The 19,565-nt window shown below is 42.2% G+C and overlaps 1 protein-coding gene across 1 annotated transcript in view; it reads right to left on the bottom strand.

Annotated features, from left to right (window-relative positions):
• Positions 1-19,565, bottom strand: part of LOC114768969 (nuclear receptor-binding protein 2-like) — a 26,262-nt gene extending 6,697 nt beyond the window's left edge. The window contains exons 1-7 of the mRNA XM_028961562.1: positions 19,280-19,565; positions 5,789-5,911; positions 5,595-5,696; positions 4,724-4,813; positions 3,289-3,329; positions 2,642-2,736; positions 1,694-1,717 (exon numbers count right to left, since the gene is read on the bottom strand). Coding sequence (XP_028817395.1) covers positions 1,694-1,717; positions 2,642-2,736; positions 3,289-3,329; positions 4,724-4,813; positions 5,595-5,696; positions 5,789-5,911; positions 19,280-19,399 — 595 coding nt within the window. The 5' untranslated portion in view covers positions 19,400-19,565. The remainder of the gene's footprint in view (positions 1-1,693; positions 1,718-2,641; positions 2,737-3,288; positions 3,330-4,723; positions 4,814-5,594; positions 5,697-5,788; positions 5,912-19,279) is intronic.

The following is a 19,565-nucleotide window of genomic DNA, read 5'->3' as shown; positions in this document are numbered from 1 at the left end:
AATTATAGTAAACCTAAGTAAACCAGGAACTGATTAGTAGCCATTGACCAAAGTACAATAAAACACAAAAGTTTATTCAAAACACTTTACTCTTAATGAAATATTAGAATGTAAATGCAAAAGCAAGACCTAAAAAACTTACATTTACATTTACATTTACATTTACGGCATTTGGCAGACGCCCTTATCCAGAGCGACTTACAACGTGCTTTCAAGTTACTTTCAGACAGACGTTTTTTAAACTCTGGCTAGATACTGTGTAAAACAAGATAGGTCACATGCTGATTTAAAAAAACATTTGATTTAAAAAATAACATTTAATAAAACAAATTTACAACATGCAAAACTTTTACCAATCACTAAAACAAATTTATGCAGCGAATCACATGGAAAAGATAGGAACTATAGAAGTTCGTTTTTGCTGACCAGCAGTGTTGCCAGACGTACAATAATGATAATATTTGTACCATAATTTTACCCCTTCATTTTATGTTTTTTTCATTAGCACATCAAAGTACAGATCTCTGTTTTCATCCGGCAGTCGTCTCAATTGCCTTTACAGCCAATCAATGCACGATGTCACACATGGTGACGCACAAAGTAAAAAATGACGAGTGAGCATACGTAACATCTCCATCAGACTTACATAAATAAATGGGAAAAGGGCGGCAGTTTTACTGGGTGGTTAAAGCCTGTAGCAAGCACTAACAGTAAAGCTTCGTGGAGCTGCTGCAACGTGCAAATGATCTGGGATGTTCAGTGTAGGTAAACGTTGCATTACAAACAATAATATACACACTCATGATAATAAGTGTAGTTGAAGCAGAATGGGCATGATCAAAAAATGATCATTTTTAAGCTGCTGGTACCACACTTTTTTACCACAAAATCTAGGACCTGGCAACACTGCTGACCGCTCATTTACCGTGCGAGCCAGAGCCAACCCGAAAATGAGCCTGAACCTGCCAGGATTTACAGTTCTAACGTGAGGTGTGTTGCATTGCAGCAACTACAAGAAATCCGCACTATGATGATGAACAGACTGCGGAGGAGAGCTAGATGCAAAACAGGGAGAGCGGGCAGTTACAGATGTGGAGGAGGTTAAAATGCCGCTTTGTGTGTCTTCGTGTGGACGACAACATTTTAGATAAACTCCCATGTGGACGCAAGTTCATCGAAACCGAAAAACTGAACGGAGTCTCAGTAAATATTTCACCCCCCATTGGCTATTGGACCGGGGGCTAGTTTGGGTCCTGGAGGTCTACATGCAAATTTCCTAGCACTATATAGGCCACACCTACTTTTTAGATGCAAATGAAAATTTACACTGAGGAAATTCATATTCTGTGTGGATGTGCAATTTCAGGTCACGTTTAGATGAGAAAACCTTCAGGACCCTGAAACCTAGCCACACCTTTTTACCCCAGCATGCCTTTTAAAGCAAAAAAGGAAAACGTATCTGATGCATGGAACATAATTTTGATTCATAAAGCTAAAACATGTTATACTTTATTATATGGCTGTTTCTAATGAGAGTTAAGGGGGACGTGCAAAAGCTGAGGATGTCCATGTCAATAAAACAACTTGCACAAAATGCCGTACAGGACTATAAAAATCTGGACAATTTCAAAATGCAGCAGAGAGGAGGAGGAGGAGGAGACACATGAGGAGAAGTGACAGACATGGTACTTGCCATTGACAAACAGCCGGTGCCACACTGTAGGAAAAATAAGAAGAACAGCGATATTAGACATTTACAGCATTTATCACATTTATCCAGAGTGTCAGTAGTTACAGGGACAGTCCCCCTGCAGACACTCAGGGTTAAGGTTAGCCAACAAAACTCTGGCCTCTGGCCTGCAGAGTGCAGCAAAGTTCAATAGTGATGAAATGGCTTTTGTGTCTGTGTCACAGTTCTTATTCACAGTTTCATTCACGTAGCAGTAGTCTTGGAGCACAATCATTGCTTTTATATATATATATATATATATATATATATATATATATGTGTGTGTGTGTGTGTGTGTGTGTGTGTGTGTGTGTATTTCAACATATATACACACATACACAAACACACACATATATACATGTGTGTGTATATATTTCAAGTCGTTAATAGTGAACATTTAATTCCCAACCAAAACGATACTGTTAGCGGCGGTTAGCAAAGTGTCCTCGCACCTCCAGGGTTATGAGTTCAAATCCCGGCTTGGACATTGTGTGGGCGGAGTTTGCATGCTCTTCCCATGTTAGATCTGGGTTCTCCGGTTTCCAACTAAAGGCATGTGCACTAGGCTGACTGACGACTCTGAGCTGACCATAGGTGGGACTGTGTGACTGAGTGTGTGTGCGCTTTCTGGGCTGGCTGAGACCCAGTGACCCAGGATGGAATAATGTGGTTATAGAAAGTGAGTGATTGAAGAAAGAAAATGAAAGTGAAGTGATTGTGAAACACGGCACATGGTGACACAACAAAATGTGTCCCATGATTTTAACCCATCACCCTTGGTGAGCAGTGGGCACCATGACAGGCGCCCCTGGGACCAGTGTGTGGGGACGGTACTTTGCTCAGTGGCACCTCAGTGGCGTTTTACCCACAAAGCACCAGCTGCTCTGAAAGTCAGTACTGAGTCTGACCCACCTGAGCCGATCTTCAGGAGCCCATTGTGTTGAATGAAGATGGTGTCACACGTCAGGTTGCCGTGGATAATCGGAGGGTCACAGGAGTGCAGGTAGCTACAAGAAACAAGGGCAAGGATGTACAGATATATCATTTGACGACCACGTCTCGCTGATCACACTTTCTTTCGCATGCTGCATATTCCTTTTCCTCAGGAGGGCAGCATCGTTCTGCCTGCAGTAAATACTGTTAACAGCATTAGTTCATTTTGATTTGATCAACAGAAATCTGATCATCAGCTGTATTTGTTTTTGGGTGACATGATGTCATAAGACTCATTTCACCTTTTCAACAGGTGTTTTATTCAGGCGTTCTGCAACAAGTGTTCTGAAGAGCGATGAGAGAATCAACCCATCAAAAATTCTCTGGACTCCTGTAGCCCTCAGGCCCAGTGATGTAGAGAATCATTTTCACGAATGCTGCCATATTTAGGCAACGCCCAGCCCTACAAAGCATTTCTTATCGATCCATCACAAAAACTGAGGCCCAGAGGCCCCTCTGTCACCAACTCACTAACAATAAAAAATTAATAAGAAGCCCATATCCCCCCCGCTGCGAGGCTAGCCTCATTTAAACAGGCGTATGAATACCTGATGAGTGAGTCTCACCTGAGTGCTGACAGAATCTGAGTGCACCATCGCTTCCATGCCTGCAAGGACAACAAGCTTGTGTCACCGTGCTGCAAGCAGGGCCACATTTTTCAAAGAAGTAGGGTGCATAACATCCTGTAAACCACACATCGATCACCTAAATAATGCAAATTCATTTGCATGGATTTGTCTTCCACTACTATTTTAGTTACAGATACGGTCCCTCTGGTCACGATGGAATTAGCAGAATTTTCAATAGTGCCTTTGCAGTAAAACGCATGCAGTGAAATATATATCCCTGGCAATTTAGGCTTAAAAGAAATACAGTACAGGGCAAAAGTTTGGACACACCTTCTCATTCAATGTGTTTTCTTTATTTTCATGACCATTTACATTGGTAAATTCTCACTGAAGGCATAAAACTATGAACACATGTGGAGGTATGTACTTAAGAAAAAGTCACCACAGTCACCGGACCTGAACCCAATCGAGATGGTTTGGGGTGAGCTGGACCACAGAGTGAAGGCAAAGGGACCAACAAGTGCTAAACACCTCTGGGAACTCCTTCAAGACTGTTGGAAAACCATTTCAGGTGATGACCTCTTGAAGCTCATCGAGAGAACGCCAAGAGTGTGCAAAGCAGTAATCAGAGCAAAGGGTGGCTATTTTGAAGAAACTAGAATATAAAACATGTTTTCAGTTATTTCACCTTTTTTGTTAAGTACATAACTCCACATGTGTTCATTCATAGTTTTGATGCCTTCAGTGAGAATCATGAAAATAAAGAAAACACATTGAATGAGAAGGTGTGTATAAACTTTTGGCCTGTACTGTATATAAATATATCATATCATTTGGTTCGTTATATATTCATAACATGTGGCAGAGAAATATTTTTCAACTGCATATACAGAGGGCATCGAAGATGTACAGTGCATTAAGTCCTAAAAAGCACGTATTTATTTGTATGCATAATACGGCCTCTTATCAGCATTATTAGTTACAGGTCTCTTTGCAATGGAATTAACATAATTCAGTATCATACCATGACCACATGTGCATCATCATATATTCATATACCATTCAATATCCATCACTGGTCAATTAAAACAATTATATTTTATTTTTTATCTGCTTATATGTGTTTTTTAAGCACACAATGCACAGTATTTTTAGGCCAGTAGTTTGCAACAGCGTGGTTTTCAATAAAAAAGACTTGAGGAACAATGCTGCCCTGTTGCATGTACGTTTTTGTGTGCAGTTACATCACTGTTTTTCTTCGAGCGTGGCAGGTCACGGCATGTGCGCAGATTCCGAAATGCTTCCAGCTTCCGCATGCTGTCAAGGCTGCAGACCAAAGCAATGTGACCCACACGTGGCTCCTCTATCGTATCCCCTTCCCACCTGCGGCCTGCAGGCCACACTAACTGCCAAAAAGGCATCTGTCACCAACCTTGACATTCATGGTCTTGTGGTTCTTCTTGGTTTTCTTCAGGAACTGTTTGAGGCTTCCTGACGACATGTATTCTGTAATGAATATGACCTGTAACCCGGGAGACGGGGATATTATAAAATTCAAAACATCAGCAAATCAATTGCAATAGTTGAAGGCTGTAGGTTAACCGTGTTTTTAAATATGCAAATATGTCTCGGAGTGGAACAAGTGCATGTAGACAAGTCTTATAATTCTTATTATAATAGTTTGTATAATGGACGTCCAGTGTGTCAGACTCGAAAGGGATGAAATGTTCCACCACAACATACTAGACAGTGTGAGGCAGGGAACTGCAAAGCTCTCAGCGAAGCAACAGGGAAGCGTCTGAGAGTAAAAAAGGTGCGAGGATGAGTAATTACTCCCTGCTGGACACCTCGGCCTTGTCTGACTTTCAGAGCAGCTGGTGCTTTGTGGGTAAAACGTGATGCATGATGGATGATTCATGGTTCCACACCAGACTGATGCTTCAGTCTGTAGCATTACAGTGACAATTAGGGAGGTCATAACTCACTGAGCTATTGACTGATTGTACCATTAGGTTTTGAAGGCAAAACTTAAATTAAAACAGCCATAAAATGAAGACCGGTCACAGCAGTGCCTGGCATTTGTGCTTGAAAGTTAAAATGCTGGAACCACAAGTAAAATGTGCAAGAATAAGTAAGGAGCTTAAGGAGTTTTGTCCAAATCAAAGGCTAATTTTCATTTAGCTAACCTTCCTGCTAATGATGTCTGGAGACCACAAGGGGGGCGATATTAAACTAGTAAACAAAGTTACCTTGATCACTTGGTAACAAGTGTGTGTGTGTGTGTGGTTGTGTGTGTTTCTCACTCGAGCATTGTTGTCCTTGGTGTCCAGCCAGTACTTGTGAAATTTGACAATATTGGGGTGCTCCACCTGCATCAGGTTCTCGAACATGTCTTTAATCTTCTCCTGACAAGGACACGTATCACCACACGTCACATGCATGAGCTGGGAGACTGCTTCTTTAAATAATGGTATATGAAGAAAGATGGAGAATGTACCTCCAGGGCCTTGAAGACCTTCCTGTCAGAGAAGACCACCTCGTTCCACACCACCTCAACCCCCTCTTCTGTGTCCATGGCCAGGAAAGCGCTCTCAATGCCAGGTACGTTTCCCTGGCTGACCTGCAGAGGGAGACACGCACCATTCCGGCTGTTACTGGGTTGTGGGTGTTAGTAATGTACGGTAGTTTTGACGCTTGATGTCTCACTGAACCAGTCAATAGCTGAGTCACATCTATGTCCACTAGACACAGAGCTGGGACCCACATTGTTACATAATTGCATGCTCAAGGCTTCACCGAAACTCTCAGCCCAAGTCAACGCGGTGGGGTACGATCTAAAAACTCGTTCAAACTCCCGCAATTCCCAAAGGGGGAACCAGAGCATCAGACACATTCAAACATTCAAGTGTTCCAATTTCGCTTAACTAAAGTGGCTAAAACCATTTAGAAAAACTGACCTCGGTGTTAATTCCTCGGTTAATTGGCCCATCGTGTTGAAATTAATCGTATTATTGATGCATTGTTATGCTGACGTGGACAATTCTGCATTAATGCGGTGCAAAACATAATCAATTAGGTCATAATGACATTGCTTGGTGATTTTCTGGTGGCGATTCTCATAAAAACTAGTGCCATTAGTGACTGCGGCAGCCTGATCTGAATACAGCACCGCCTTGTTCTCGCACTGCGGTCGAACTTGAAATTTGATGCACGCCTTGAGGTATTTTTGCATGACCAATAGAATTCAAGCGTGCCAGATTTCTTCGTGCCACTTCGAAACACATGCACGAAGCAGGAATGGAGGAAAAGCTGATCTATCTCTGAGTGTCCAGAGATCTACAACACCACATTATCGTCATACGTTTAGGAAAACACGCACACCCTGCTTGTGCCGAGCCCCGCAGCAAGAGCATGATGCAATCGGTCTGAAAGCGGATTTCGATTTTCTCCAATGAGCAGAGAAACGGTCTGTGTTCAGTCCGGACTCCCCTGACGCCACGGACGTCTGAACCAGCCATTTTTCAGGTGTGTAGTGGAGGAAACTCTGGTGAAACAATATCGATGGTGGGGCATCGATATTGAGGCATGGATAATCGCAATCGAATCGTAAGGCCAGTGAAGGTTCACACCTCAATCGTTTAGACAACAATTTACAAAGTATGAACAAGGTAAGGTCAGATAATGTTAGAAAGATATTCCACATCGTTGTAGTAGATTAGATGTGATGAAGTTGAAGAACCAGTAAATCACGTTCATAAATAATAAATAAACAACAAATGGAACCGTACAAAACATTGTTTACTGAAAAATGAATAGAAAAATGTTTTCACTGCAAAACAACTGAAAGTTTTGGGGTTTTGGTTGCGTTCAGCCCAAATTTCTTTCTTAAATAATTCTTATAGTTATAAGTAGGACCCTGGAGAAAATGTTTGTGACCTGCTTCTATAACCAAATGCTCCATTGATCATTGCCACCTACAACGATTTTCTTTCCTTTTGCTGGAAAAGTAATAAACATGAATCCGTTCTGCCAGTAGACCATCTGCCCCTGCCCACACCTCCTGCACCCTGCCAGCATTGCACTTCCCCAGAAAGGCCTGGCACATCTCAGCACGCCTAGCACGCTGGCACAGAGGAACCTCTCTCTAATCAAGAACACAGAAACATGTCCCCCTTGCCCAAAGATTTTTCACAGTTATGTGGCAGAAGCATTACTGCTTCATGGGCTTTTGAGATGGTCTGATGTACTTTTACAAAAAAAACAAGCGGAACTTCTATTTATATGCCGCTGTATCTGGCAGGTGGCGTCTTAACCTTTGACCTTTCCATCCACACAGTGAGCACAGGTAAGCCGGAAACTAAACACAGCCAAAATAAAACTTTCTCCTGCCCAGCTTTATCTTTATCCAGACCACAACCATCTGTGGGGATTACCCATAATGCCCAGCTCAGGGCCAACCCCTTGGCTGTGCTGTTGTTCTGGGTCAGAGGTAAACTTGCCAGTGTGTCAACACTGCAGAAGATGTTCGGTAGTGATGAGGTTCCGTTTGCGGTGCGGTGTCAGTCGGCTGTTCTAATGACTGGCAGGATGGTACTGACACTTTTAATGATCTTAATTAATATCCCCATAAACAAAGACAAGCTCTTTGTTTATGGGGATGAAAAAAGAGGCCTGCGGAAAGCACACAAATCCAAAGTCCTGGTTGCACAAAAGGGCAGTAAAACAATTTTACAGTAAAGCGATTAAAAGAGCGAACAGCCCAAATAATCTGACTACACACAATATGAATACATAGATGTATATAACAATTATTATTATAATAATAATTATTATTAATTTCATGAATGTGTGTAAAACATTTGTACATAAAAATATTTCCATTGTTATTAAAATGGAACAAATGTTAAAAATCTTAATATGAAAATACCAATTAAGAATATTGTTTGATGGTTATCCATTGGCAATACTGCAATCAAAAATACAACACATATTAACTGTACTAAAATGAGAAAAATTAACAATAATAACTACACTGCATTTACACAAAGCAGCTGTAGATATGAAAAATAATCTCAAAGTTTGAGAACCAAGACTACATTATACCCCTAAACAATGTAATAAAAGGAAACAATATTTAAGGATTGTAACGTTCAAATTCTTTAATGTCAGATCAAATCTAACTGAATAGTATTCTGTTTTAGAGAATAAATATTTTTTTCTAATAGCATGCAGTACATTAAAAACAGGGTTTCATTGACAAAATTAACAACAATCTGAAGATGAAATTCTGTTAAAAATCTCATCATTCGCTTTCTGCTTGCCTAACGATGCTGATTTATTTTACTCACTTGTTGAAAGGAGTCAGATTTTTTGCCATGCCAAAAAAATTAAATGACAAAATCCCTTTTTTCAAACTGAAAAAGAAGAAGCATACCAGGAGGTGTAATTATTATTACTAATTATGCCTTCTCTCCCTGCTGAAACATATCTTCCCACGTCATTTTTATAAATGGAGCAGCCAGTACGTAGGCCCACCGAGGTGAAGATGTCACACTGTCGTCTGTCAAAAATTGTCGTTCTAACACTAACTGAATCAGGAGCGTCATCAGAGGAGATGTAACCACCTCCGCTCACCATGGAGATGTGTCTGCCTGGCATGCAGGTCTTCAGAATACCTCAGGATGAGCCTCAGGTAACTGGCAAAGGCCTACTGAAGTATGTGGGTGGTTAGAAGATACCAGGTACGATGGCAAGACAACATGTCATAAAATGACTCATTTTCAGTTGTTTTTGAAAATAACAATATATGAAAAACCACTGCCCACAAGAACTAATGTAGTCTGTAATAATATCCCCTTTGATGCCATGTATATATAATATTATATCATGGGGAGGGTAAGAAATAAAATTTCTTTTTTTGAGTGATGCCCAATCCAACAATATGTATAATTTATCATTTGTATAATTTACATAATATAAATCAATAGTGACAGGGACAGTCGCCCCTGGAGACACTCAGGGTTAAGTGTCTTGCTCAGGGACACCATGGTAGTAAGTGGGGTTTGAACCTGGGACTTCTGGTTCATAGGTGAGTGTGTTACCCACTGGGCCACCACCACCCTTAATATTTACAGAGCGTGTAGGTTATGATGTGAAAGTACATGTTGTACATGTTCACTGTGTTCACAGACATGCCGAGTCGAGCTCCTGCTGTGAAGCGGCACGTTATCAGCTCATTGTGGCGGAAGATAAGCGACTCACAAAAACAACACAGAGCCACCCCTGCACCTACAGAGACTTCTGGGAAAATGGCCATAAAAGCCTTTGGCGGCAAATTGAGCATGTGCTTAGCTGCTTAGCATATTTTCAATATGTGGACACTGAGACTATTAGGGAGGGTAAGGAGGAAAATGAACTTTTACAGGCCATGGAAGCACAGGTAGTAATTTTCTGCTTTGATTAATGGTCAAACTATTATTTAAATTAAGCTAGAATGTTTTGCAGAAATTTGCAACACTCATTAATGTTAACAGGTGATTTAATATTGACTAGGCTGTGCTATATTGCAACCATATTAGTCTAGAACAATAATATAATAATAATAACATTATCGAGGTGCATTGTGGGCCAGACGCCTGTCAGCGCCCTCGGTGCAAGTGCAGCGAGTGCACGGCACTTTGGCTTATTTCAGAAACGAGAAGCACTCATGCATTTGCACACAAAGCACACACAGAGCGTGTATCGGCACAGCATTTACTCACCGAAGTGCACTTAAAATCAAATGATACTGGCCATGCATTTCCACAGCCTGCCATATAGATGGTGGTTTTATAGAGTAAATGTGATGGGGGGGGGGGGGGAGGTGCACATTTTATGTGTGTCATATTACATCAGGCCCACTCACTCAGATAATCTCACGCCATATGTCTTTTTTCGAGTCCTCAGAAGCCCTATGCGCTCAAGCTCCGTGGAGCCCGTGTCCTCACACCGACCTCTCCCAAAACCAGACACTCTGGTCTGACGCTGTTCGCCTCAGGGACAAGTCCCCCTTGGACGTGCTAGTCAGAATAAAGCTCACACTGTTGGATTCTGCTACCACTGTTACTGCTGCTCTAAATGAACTCACATGGATTTAATCTAGGGTCGTCTAGGACCTAGTGTGGCAGCCAGAGAAACCCCGGGCATCACCGCACGCTTTTTCATTACTTCAGAGGCCAGCCCGGGTCCACCAGAGAAGAATGTCAAGAAACGACTCCAGAGTCCCACCTCCTGGGCTCAAAATACAACGTCGCAAAAGGGAGCAGGATGTAACGTCAAAACAAGGCCCCGATGTCTTCGGAACGCCAAGGTGCTGCGCCTCTGATTAAAGAAATCCATCCTATTTTTTCATTACACCCATTCAGATTTAAAGGTCAGTAAAGGCCTCTACTCGATTCTTGTCACAGTCCGAGTCATTTCTGGCTTTTAGTAGTGTTTTCGTACGTCAGTTGCTCTTGTACATAATGACTGCGTTAAAGGCTACACAGTTCGAAGAAAGAAAGAACAAAAATGCAGGCAGAAATGCAGACAATTATTTTTCAGAGACATTTAAGGTATTTCTTTGCTGCAGATGTGTTAATTGCGTTAAAAATTTTAATCAGATAAATCATGATGCTGTATTAATCCGCGTTAACACGTTAAGATTGACAGCCCTTATAAATACATAATCTGTATTTGGTGTCATTTAAAGAAGCACCACTAGATGGAGCTGTCTGAAAACTGGCAGGTAACTCTTTATTAGATTTTATAGTGCCTCCATTAACCAGAAAACCAGAAGACGTACAAAATGTTGTAATAAATCTGTCCATATTGGTAAAATAAGGCAATGGCTGATAGCAGACTGCTTTATAAATGCACTCATGTTTTCCATGCAAGCGAATGCGGAGGAGAACGTCTGGGTGTGAAGCACATGACATTTTGGTTTTTCTGTTTGCTGTTCCTTTAAGTGGCACAGAGGCACCGAAATGAACTCAGCTGCCTCAGCCGTGACCTTGAGGCCAAAGCCGGAGCTGAGTAGTTTTAAAATGCAGACAGGCTTTCAGTTGCACAACGTCATCTTCCTCGCCGGCGAAGCGACGGTCGCTGTAGTCATGCAGGCACACCTCAGAGAGGTATCTGCTGTAGAAACCACGCTGCTAATCTCAGCCCCTCATCTTTGTGAACAGCGATGCAGTGATGAAGTGTGTGTGTGTGTGTGTGTGTGTGTGTGTGTGTGTGTGAATGAATGAATGAATGAATATGAGTGGCAGTCCTTTTTATGTGGGCAATTCAGCTGATCCTCTCTATGTGGGAGATGCAGGGTACTAAACGGTAAAAAGTCTCATTATCATCACGTCTGGAATGACTAATTAATGTTTTACTCAACAGGCTGCGCTTTGCTGTTAATGCCACAGCCCACGCATTTCACGCTCAAATCAGCTGCCCCCAAATTCAGCACAGCAGTAATGTGGAAGCTCGCATGTGCGCATATGATTAAATCATGGCTTTTCCGTGGTAATTTAACTGCAAATAGCGTACGACCAGTTATCGCACCAAATATTTAACTAGCACTTCGCACCATTAGGTTTAAACGACCAATAATAAACACAAGAGATAAGGCCTCTGGACCGCTCCAATGGTTCGAAGCATCAAGAATGAATGTGCATCCTCAACCTGTCTGATGCTTCAATTCAACTCAACTTTCTAGAATCACTTTCTAGTTATTAAAAAACGTTAGTGATGTAATTTATCAAAATACTTTACAATGGACAGAATACTATGCTCTCGTGCCTATTTCCTCATAGAAAACGGGAATATCTGATATCACCCTGGAGACACTTGGGCTTAAGTGTCTTGCTCAGGGACACAATGGAAGTAAGTGGGGTTTGAACCTGGGACTTTGTGGGACTCTGATTCACATGAGAGTGTGTTACATAGTAGGCCACTTCCTGCCAGTGCTAGTGCGTTTTACAAAATTTGTTTCTGAATCCACCCCCAAAAAAAAGTCAACAGGGGAGAGAAAATATCCACAAAACTCAACTCAACTATTGACTTTTTACCGGAATTTGCAGATAAACAGGAACAGAAACAATCCCTCCACTGTTATCCTCATTTCAACCCTTAAGGGGCATCAGGGTTGGCAGCCGAGCTGAAAGGGAAAAATGGGCCAGGCTCACAGGGCAGGGAGATGAAATGCTCTTGCAGTTCTTGGAGAAGGAAGCATTAGGCTCAATGGCAGCACTGGCGGCAGATTGGACGAGGCGGCATCTGCCCAGGGTTTTATCAGATCGTGTGGGGCTGCAGCTGGAGCGGCTGAAAGCTTCATTAAAGCGCTCCATTATAGAGTTTTTCCCATCAACGTGTCCCCGCTTGGAAAACTGTGACGGGGAATGGTGAAGCCGGAGGGGATGGTAACTGAACTTTGGGGGGACACAACGTCCAACAGAGGACGAGGAGAGGGCAAGGGAACATTTTTTATTGCATTTGCCTGTTAATCCTGCAGACACAAAAAAATTATGTCTGTCACTAAACATTGAGAACACGGAGATGAAATAACTTGAAAAGGGGGAAAAAAGAATAAAATCAAAGGGCTTGTTCCAGTTTGAGGAAAGCATTTACATGTAAATCTTCTTTAATCCCCAAGTAACCTCGGAAGGCTATTTAATGAGAAACAGAATGCCTCAACAATAGTGAAAGTTTATATTTTTGGGGTTTTACTTGGCAAAAGTCATAACTTTCTCGACCTAAAAATTCACGTTTTGTTCCAAAGAAAAGTGGAAAAGTCTAAAAGTGGAAAAGTACAAATTTACTGCGGTAAACAAGAGCCAGAATCAACAAGCACATTTCCTTTGCCTGTATTTACAGTCAGCCATTCTGCACTATTTCTGTAGGAAGGAACAAGAAAAGGTGTCAGCATTGGATATTTTTTAACTCTTCGTGCTGGGTTGTAGTTTGAACAGGGGTGTAGCGGTTCACAGGACGACTCCACGGAACCATGGCATGGTTCCACATCCCATCCAAAGAACCCTGATTCCTACCAATCCGCTGCTCTGTTCATTAATTTCCTAATGTAATAATAGAAAATACAAAGCAAAAGTGCTCATTCTCTATCAAATACAGCAAATTGTGGCTGTTGTTATGGATGAAGTGCTATTATTTTCTGTTGAAGAAAAATGTCATTCTATGTTTTTGGCTTATTTTGGTCATATGATTCTTTTCATATTGATATACATAATGATAAAAACAGTATAGTATATTTTATGTCAAAATATAATGTATATAAAAAAATAAATATATATGACATTATCGACCATTTCCATAAATCTATGCTCTTTATTTGTTATTTCCATGACAATTAAAACATTTTATACAACTTTTTTGCATCTATCTGATGAGGCAGCAGCATCAACAACTCCTCTCTGTAAATATTATCCCATAAATGCTTTGTTCAGTTTTCTCTTAAAGCTCTGAAAGAACTGGTATGTCTCTTTCTTTAGTTTCTTTTTTACTGCACTTTGCGTTACACATCTACGTTCATCTTCTCAAAATACCTTTTCTGACGGACAATAGCAGGAGCTTCAAAGCCATCAGTGAAGAGAAAATGACGTTGAAATCCATCAATGATACTGGGTTTATGGAGGCAGACTCAGACTCGACCTCCTGAGGTCTACATAATCCGGAAAAACTCCCTCCAAACTATTAAAAAGTGCCTTCCAGTGGTAGAAATGGAGCAGCTTCATTTCGGGCTTTTATTTGCTGAAGAAGAAACACACTGGGGAATTTGGGGCTCAGTGTGTCTTGGCAACGTGTTACGAACTACGCCTTGGTCTAGGGTCAGGCGGGAACAAGGCGGGTGAAGACGTGATGCAGGTGTTGCAGGTGTTGTGAGGGGAGCCAACAAGGGGAGCCAAAGGGTACAATCATAGGTACAAAAAATAAAATAAACACACACACACAATACTACACCAAACTGTAGTACAAAGTCAATTCAACACACAATAGGCCGCGTACGGCGGTAGTAGTACGTACGCTCAGTGGCACCTTGGCGGACTGGGATGGAACCTGTGACTCTGTGGTTCTTCTGGTTCACAGGCGAGTGTGTAACGCACTAGGCCACTACCACATCATGTCCAACATTCTCATCTGCTCAGCTGTAAATGGCACTGACCCTTTATTGCACCTTCAGTCAACACCTGCTCTCACCCAGAACAGGTAGTGGTACAGTGTCGCTGAAACCTGGCATCTCTCCACACCTCCAGACAGGGATCTGTCCCGTCCAGGAGACTAGTGGCCGAGCTACTAGTTCTAATTTCCCCCTAATGAACACCACACAGACGCATGAGGGCCATAACTGTGGATGAAGCTGCCATAAAGCGCAGGCTTCTCTCTCGGCAATTACACGGCCAGGTCTGTAAAATGTGACACAAGAAAGCACACAAACATCACCAATATGTTGTACCACACACTGATCTTCTAAAGCTGCAGTCCTCAGGTCATTCATATCAACGTTCAGTGAATTGCATTCGTACATTAGAACGAATGAAATAGAATTAAATAGGGGTTTGAATTGATAATATTGATTTGCTTCAATTCTAAACCAAGTGTTTGCAGTGTTGACTTGGCAGCACTGACAGTGTTGACTTGGCAGAATATATATATTCTTCTTATCTCCAGTTGAGCGTTAAAGCGGTTCAACTGTTGCTGAGACTGAAGCGGAATGAAGACAAAATACCGTTTTTATGATCTCAGGGCAGACTATGTCAATTTAATGGTTTCTTATTTGTTTAGCTAAGGATCCTGAGTTCTACTGCGGTTGCAGATCTTTTAAAGATGGTCAGTGCCGCCATGATGAGATATAAAACCTTCCCTCCTCTCTCTTGGCGGGATGTATACGTACATGGCATAGTCCTTTTTTATTTTTTAATCGGAAATGTCATTCTAAAAATAAACCCGTGGTTAATAACGTCGCCATAGACGGGATGAAATCTTGATCAGATTAAGGTCCCTGCTGCACACAGTCACCGCTGGTGACTGCAGCAGAAAGTGTGGATTATAGAGTGAGGTGCTATAGAACGTCCTGGAGACTCTGTCATCAGAACAGCGATAGTGACATTAATACATTTACATTTTTACATTTTACATTTTTAATTAATAGAGATTATCATCATTGTCATCATTAATAGAGATGATGGCTGGATGAGCACACAGACAGACAAACAAGACTTTCTGTTGTTTGTTCTGCTCGAGAGTGCAACTCCAGGGTTTTCTTCTTAAAGCCACAAGTATGTTCTTAAGGTCTTAACAGTGTGTGCCTCATCATCATTAAAAACAGCCATCTACCTCCAACAGGATTATGAAATATGAAGATGAACAAACTGGAACCTGCACGGAAAGAAACATGCAGGCCATCTTTCACAGACTCACTTTATTTCTTTTCGCTGGGAAGATCATCTTTAATCATGAACCTACTGAGAATCCCACGGGAGACGCGGTTCATCAGCTGCTTTAATAGGGACCAACGTCATGAAATCCACCCACAAAACCTGTCAAATGCAATTAATGCTGCAGTCAGCGCTGCTCAGGACTCCGTACGAACATGAAGGTAAGACATGAAAAGGGGAACGGACCGGCCCCAGGCCACCGGTTCGCTGTTTGATGATGCGAAGGCATGAGTTGCTTCCTTCCGGAGGTCACTATACCAGACACATGCGAGCCCCCCCTCAACACAGAGCACTTATCTCACCAGGCGTCAGGCGGGAGCCGGGCCGGAAAATGGACCTGACTGGAGATCAATGCATGGAAAAACACTGTGGGGGTGGGCCGCTCCTGTCTGTCAGTCGGTCGGGGGGAGTTTCTGATAAATATGCAGAGGTGGAAAAAGTACTGAAAATTATCTTTACTTTGCTTAAATTAAAAAGTACCCATCTACAAATCTAAAAAAAGTACTAGTCATAAATGCAATACAGCACTAGTCGTTTTTTTTATTAGACTTTTAGGCAGTATAATATTCAAACTACTACCCCATAAAACATTTTTAAGCACACTTGCCAATTAAAGTACCAAATTCTGAATTTTATTGTCCAACTCAAACATTACAGAGAAAAAAGAGAAAATAAAGCCAAAAGCTAAGTATCCAAAACTATGAAAATGTTCAGCGATTCCTTATTAACAAACTGTGCTTTGATATTTGTATAGAAAACAGAAATATATCAGTTGTCTGACAAATGAGCTCACTGACTGCAGATACAAGAGATGAAATAAAGCGTCCTGCCCCACAGAATGCTACAGTATTAGACTGTAAAGCTCTTGTTCAGATTGAGCAATGTAATTGTCTCCAGACACAAACCTGGGGAAGGTTACAGAAAAAATTCTGCTGCTTTGCAGTGGAAGAAGTTCAAAATAGGGCTGCAACTATTGAATATTTTTGTAATCAATTATTCTGTCGTTTTTTTTTCATCGATTAATCGATTAATTTGTTTAAACAACAAAAACAAAGTAAACGGGGTTGACGCAGTCGCGACGGCAGTCAACCTCACCGGCGCCATCTTGGGTAAATCTATATGCTAATGAATGTAGATTTGTCCCTCTGTTGCATTTATTATGTTTTGAGATGTAACTTATCAATGTGTGTGTGTGTGTGTGTGTGTGGGTGTGTGTGTGTGTGTGTGTTTGTGTGTGGCGCGCGCGGGAGAATTACATGTATGAGAACTTTGTATTTGCTCTCTTGCTACTCTCTTGCCTCGTCACTATCGACTCATAACACAGGCTACAATAATTACAATAATTACAAATAATGTCCGTTCTAAGAAGCGCTAATGTTCATATCAGTTAGCAATCATAAAAATGCGATACCTTGTAGAAGCTCCGCTTGGAGAACTGCAGTTCACGTGAGGGTGTTTTCGGTTAAGGTGCTGTAGTTTTGACGACGTACTTTTATGGTAGGACGGGTCAGTTTTACAGTGTATACACTGCACTACATTGTCCACCTTACGCAGCATAAAATTGTCACACACTTCAGACATTTTTTGCCTTTTACGAACATTTTCCGCCATCTTTGAAATGTGCTTCAGGTAAAACAAGCGCATCTGGCTGCAACTGGTGTGGAGCTCCACACTTCACCTCCACAGTAGGCGGAGACACGTCATCTCCACAGTAACACGTATATGACTTTGGTGAATTAAACAAAGCCTTGAGGCAAATAATTTTCCTCAAACATTTTTTTTAATCTAATTATTCAAATTATTCGAATAGTTCAAAACCATCAGGACTCTGCCTAGAGCTGGCCGGCCACCTAAACTGAGGGATCTGGGGAGAAGGACCTAAGTCAGGGAGGTGACCAAGAACCCGGTGGTCACTCTGTCAGAGCTCCAGAGGTCCTCTGTGGAAAGAGGAGAACCTCCTAGAAGAATAACCATCTCTGCAGCAATCCACCAATCAAGCCTGTATGGTAGAGGGGCCAGACGGAAGCCACTCCTTAGTGCTACGGTGAAGCATGGTGGTGGCAGAATCATGCTGTGGGGATGTTTTTCACCTGCAGGAACTGGGAGACTAGTCAGGATGCTTTAAGTGATGTTCGTAGCATCATTGTTAGGGTCAGCAACGTTTTGGGTAGATTTCATTACGAGTAGCAGAATAATGCGGAAAAAAAAAAATCCCAGATACCTTTTCATTGGTTGTTGTGTTGCATTCAGCCCAGATACAAAACAGCTATTTTCTGATTAGTGTGTATTAGGGTGTAATTTCCTTAAACGTAAAACTACCTGTTTCAACAATAACTTAAAACTTTAGCATCCCTTTCCAATAAATAAAATAAATACAAAGCAATTTTTTAGAATATACTAACATAATATTATTCTTACAATGATTAAAGTGTGTTTGTTTTCCAATTGCACAAAGTAATAGTTTATAAAAAAATTATATTTAGTAATAAATATAAAACCACTATGAACCCCAATTAAATTTTGTTTTCTAAACAAAAATTAGGCATGGATTTGGCTAGAGGGTGGAGCAGTGGGCAGCTACGTGGCCTCACACCTCCAAGATCTTGTGTTTGAATCCCGGATAGGGTCTTGTGTGGGTGGAGTCTGCACGCTCTCCCCATGTGGGCACCAGTGTCCTCTGGGCTCTCCAGTTTCCGCAGCCCTGAGTAGCACTAAAGGATCATGGAACGTGAGGGAGTGAGGGGCACTCTGAAAGTCTGCTTTGGTGTCTGCTTTGGTATCTGTTACCAAGACAACAGTAGCAGGTCCAGAAAGTCCTGCAAGTTGTGAGGTGGTGCATGCCTACATGGATCAAACTTGTTTTTGCAGCTCATGCAACAGATAGAGAATACTTCGACTAAATTGTAACTTTCATATAGGCTGGCTGTACGTAAGAAAAACGACAACAGAGCGAAATAAAATGATTTGTATTCATAGTTGGGGTCCAAGTGAACCAGAACTGATTACTTCATTGATGGTAACACGAAAGCACGTTGTAAATCGCTCTGGATTAGGGCGTCTGCCAAACGCCTCAAATGTGTGATTGTACAGGTACTCGACTAGAGTACATCATCCTGCTGAATGGTGGCGCTGCCTTTAAGGAACACAGTATTTGTCCAGCAGCAGTATGTCAGCGGTTTCTGATGCTCACATGGCCATTGCCTCCTGCCTCATCTGTGGACAGAATTTTATTTGCTGCCAGAAGCCATTAATTACAATACTGATTGTTGTCACAGTGCTCATGATGTTATGGCCGGTGTATGCACGCACGCATGCCTTCAAAGCTAAATCGCACGGAGATTTTACTGCGGTTTACGTTAGTAAGAGCCCCGGTCCGCTGGCCCCGCCCCTCCACCGGCAACAACAAACCCGAGGCGCGAAGCGGCGACAGGCGACGCTCTTATCGGCAGCTACCTGTCTGGGTTCGGGGCGAGGCGTGGAAAAAAAGCTAATCGTGATAAAGAGCTCAGACCCAGACGGCAGCGACCCACCTGCTCCTTCCTCTTCTGCCAGCGTCCACACGGGCTCTCCTCCAGGATCTCGCTCTCATCCTCGCTCTCCTCCTCCTTCCCCTCGGAGCCCGACTTCTTCTCGGGCACGGACATTGTCATCGTATTCTCCCCAAGCCCTCCAACAGCAGTAACCGCTGCGACCACCGGTCCGAGCCGAATCAGAGCTCAGAATCTCCCGCCGGACATCAGCGCTGACCGCGGCTCCCGGTGCAGAACACTCCCGGTCCGACACACATCGTTGTCGTCGAGGTTTGAGCGCCGCGAA

This window comes from Denticeps clupeoides, chromosome 2 (genome assembly GCF_900700375.1).
Source record: "Denticeps clupeoides chromosome 2, fDenClu1.1, whole genome shotgun sequence".
Lineage (NCBI taxonomy): Eukaryota > Metazoa > Chordata > Actinopteri > Clupeiformes > Denticipitidae > Denticeps > Denticeps clupeoides.
The sequence above is the reverse complement of the archived record's forward strand: the minus strand, read 5'-3'. Positions and strand labels throughout refer to the sequence as shown.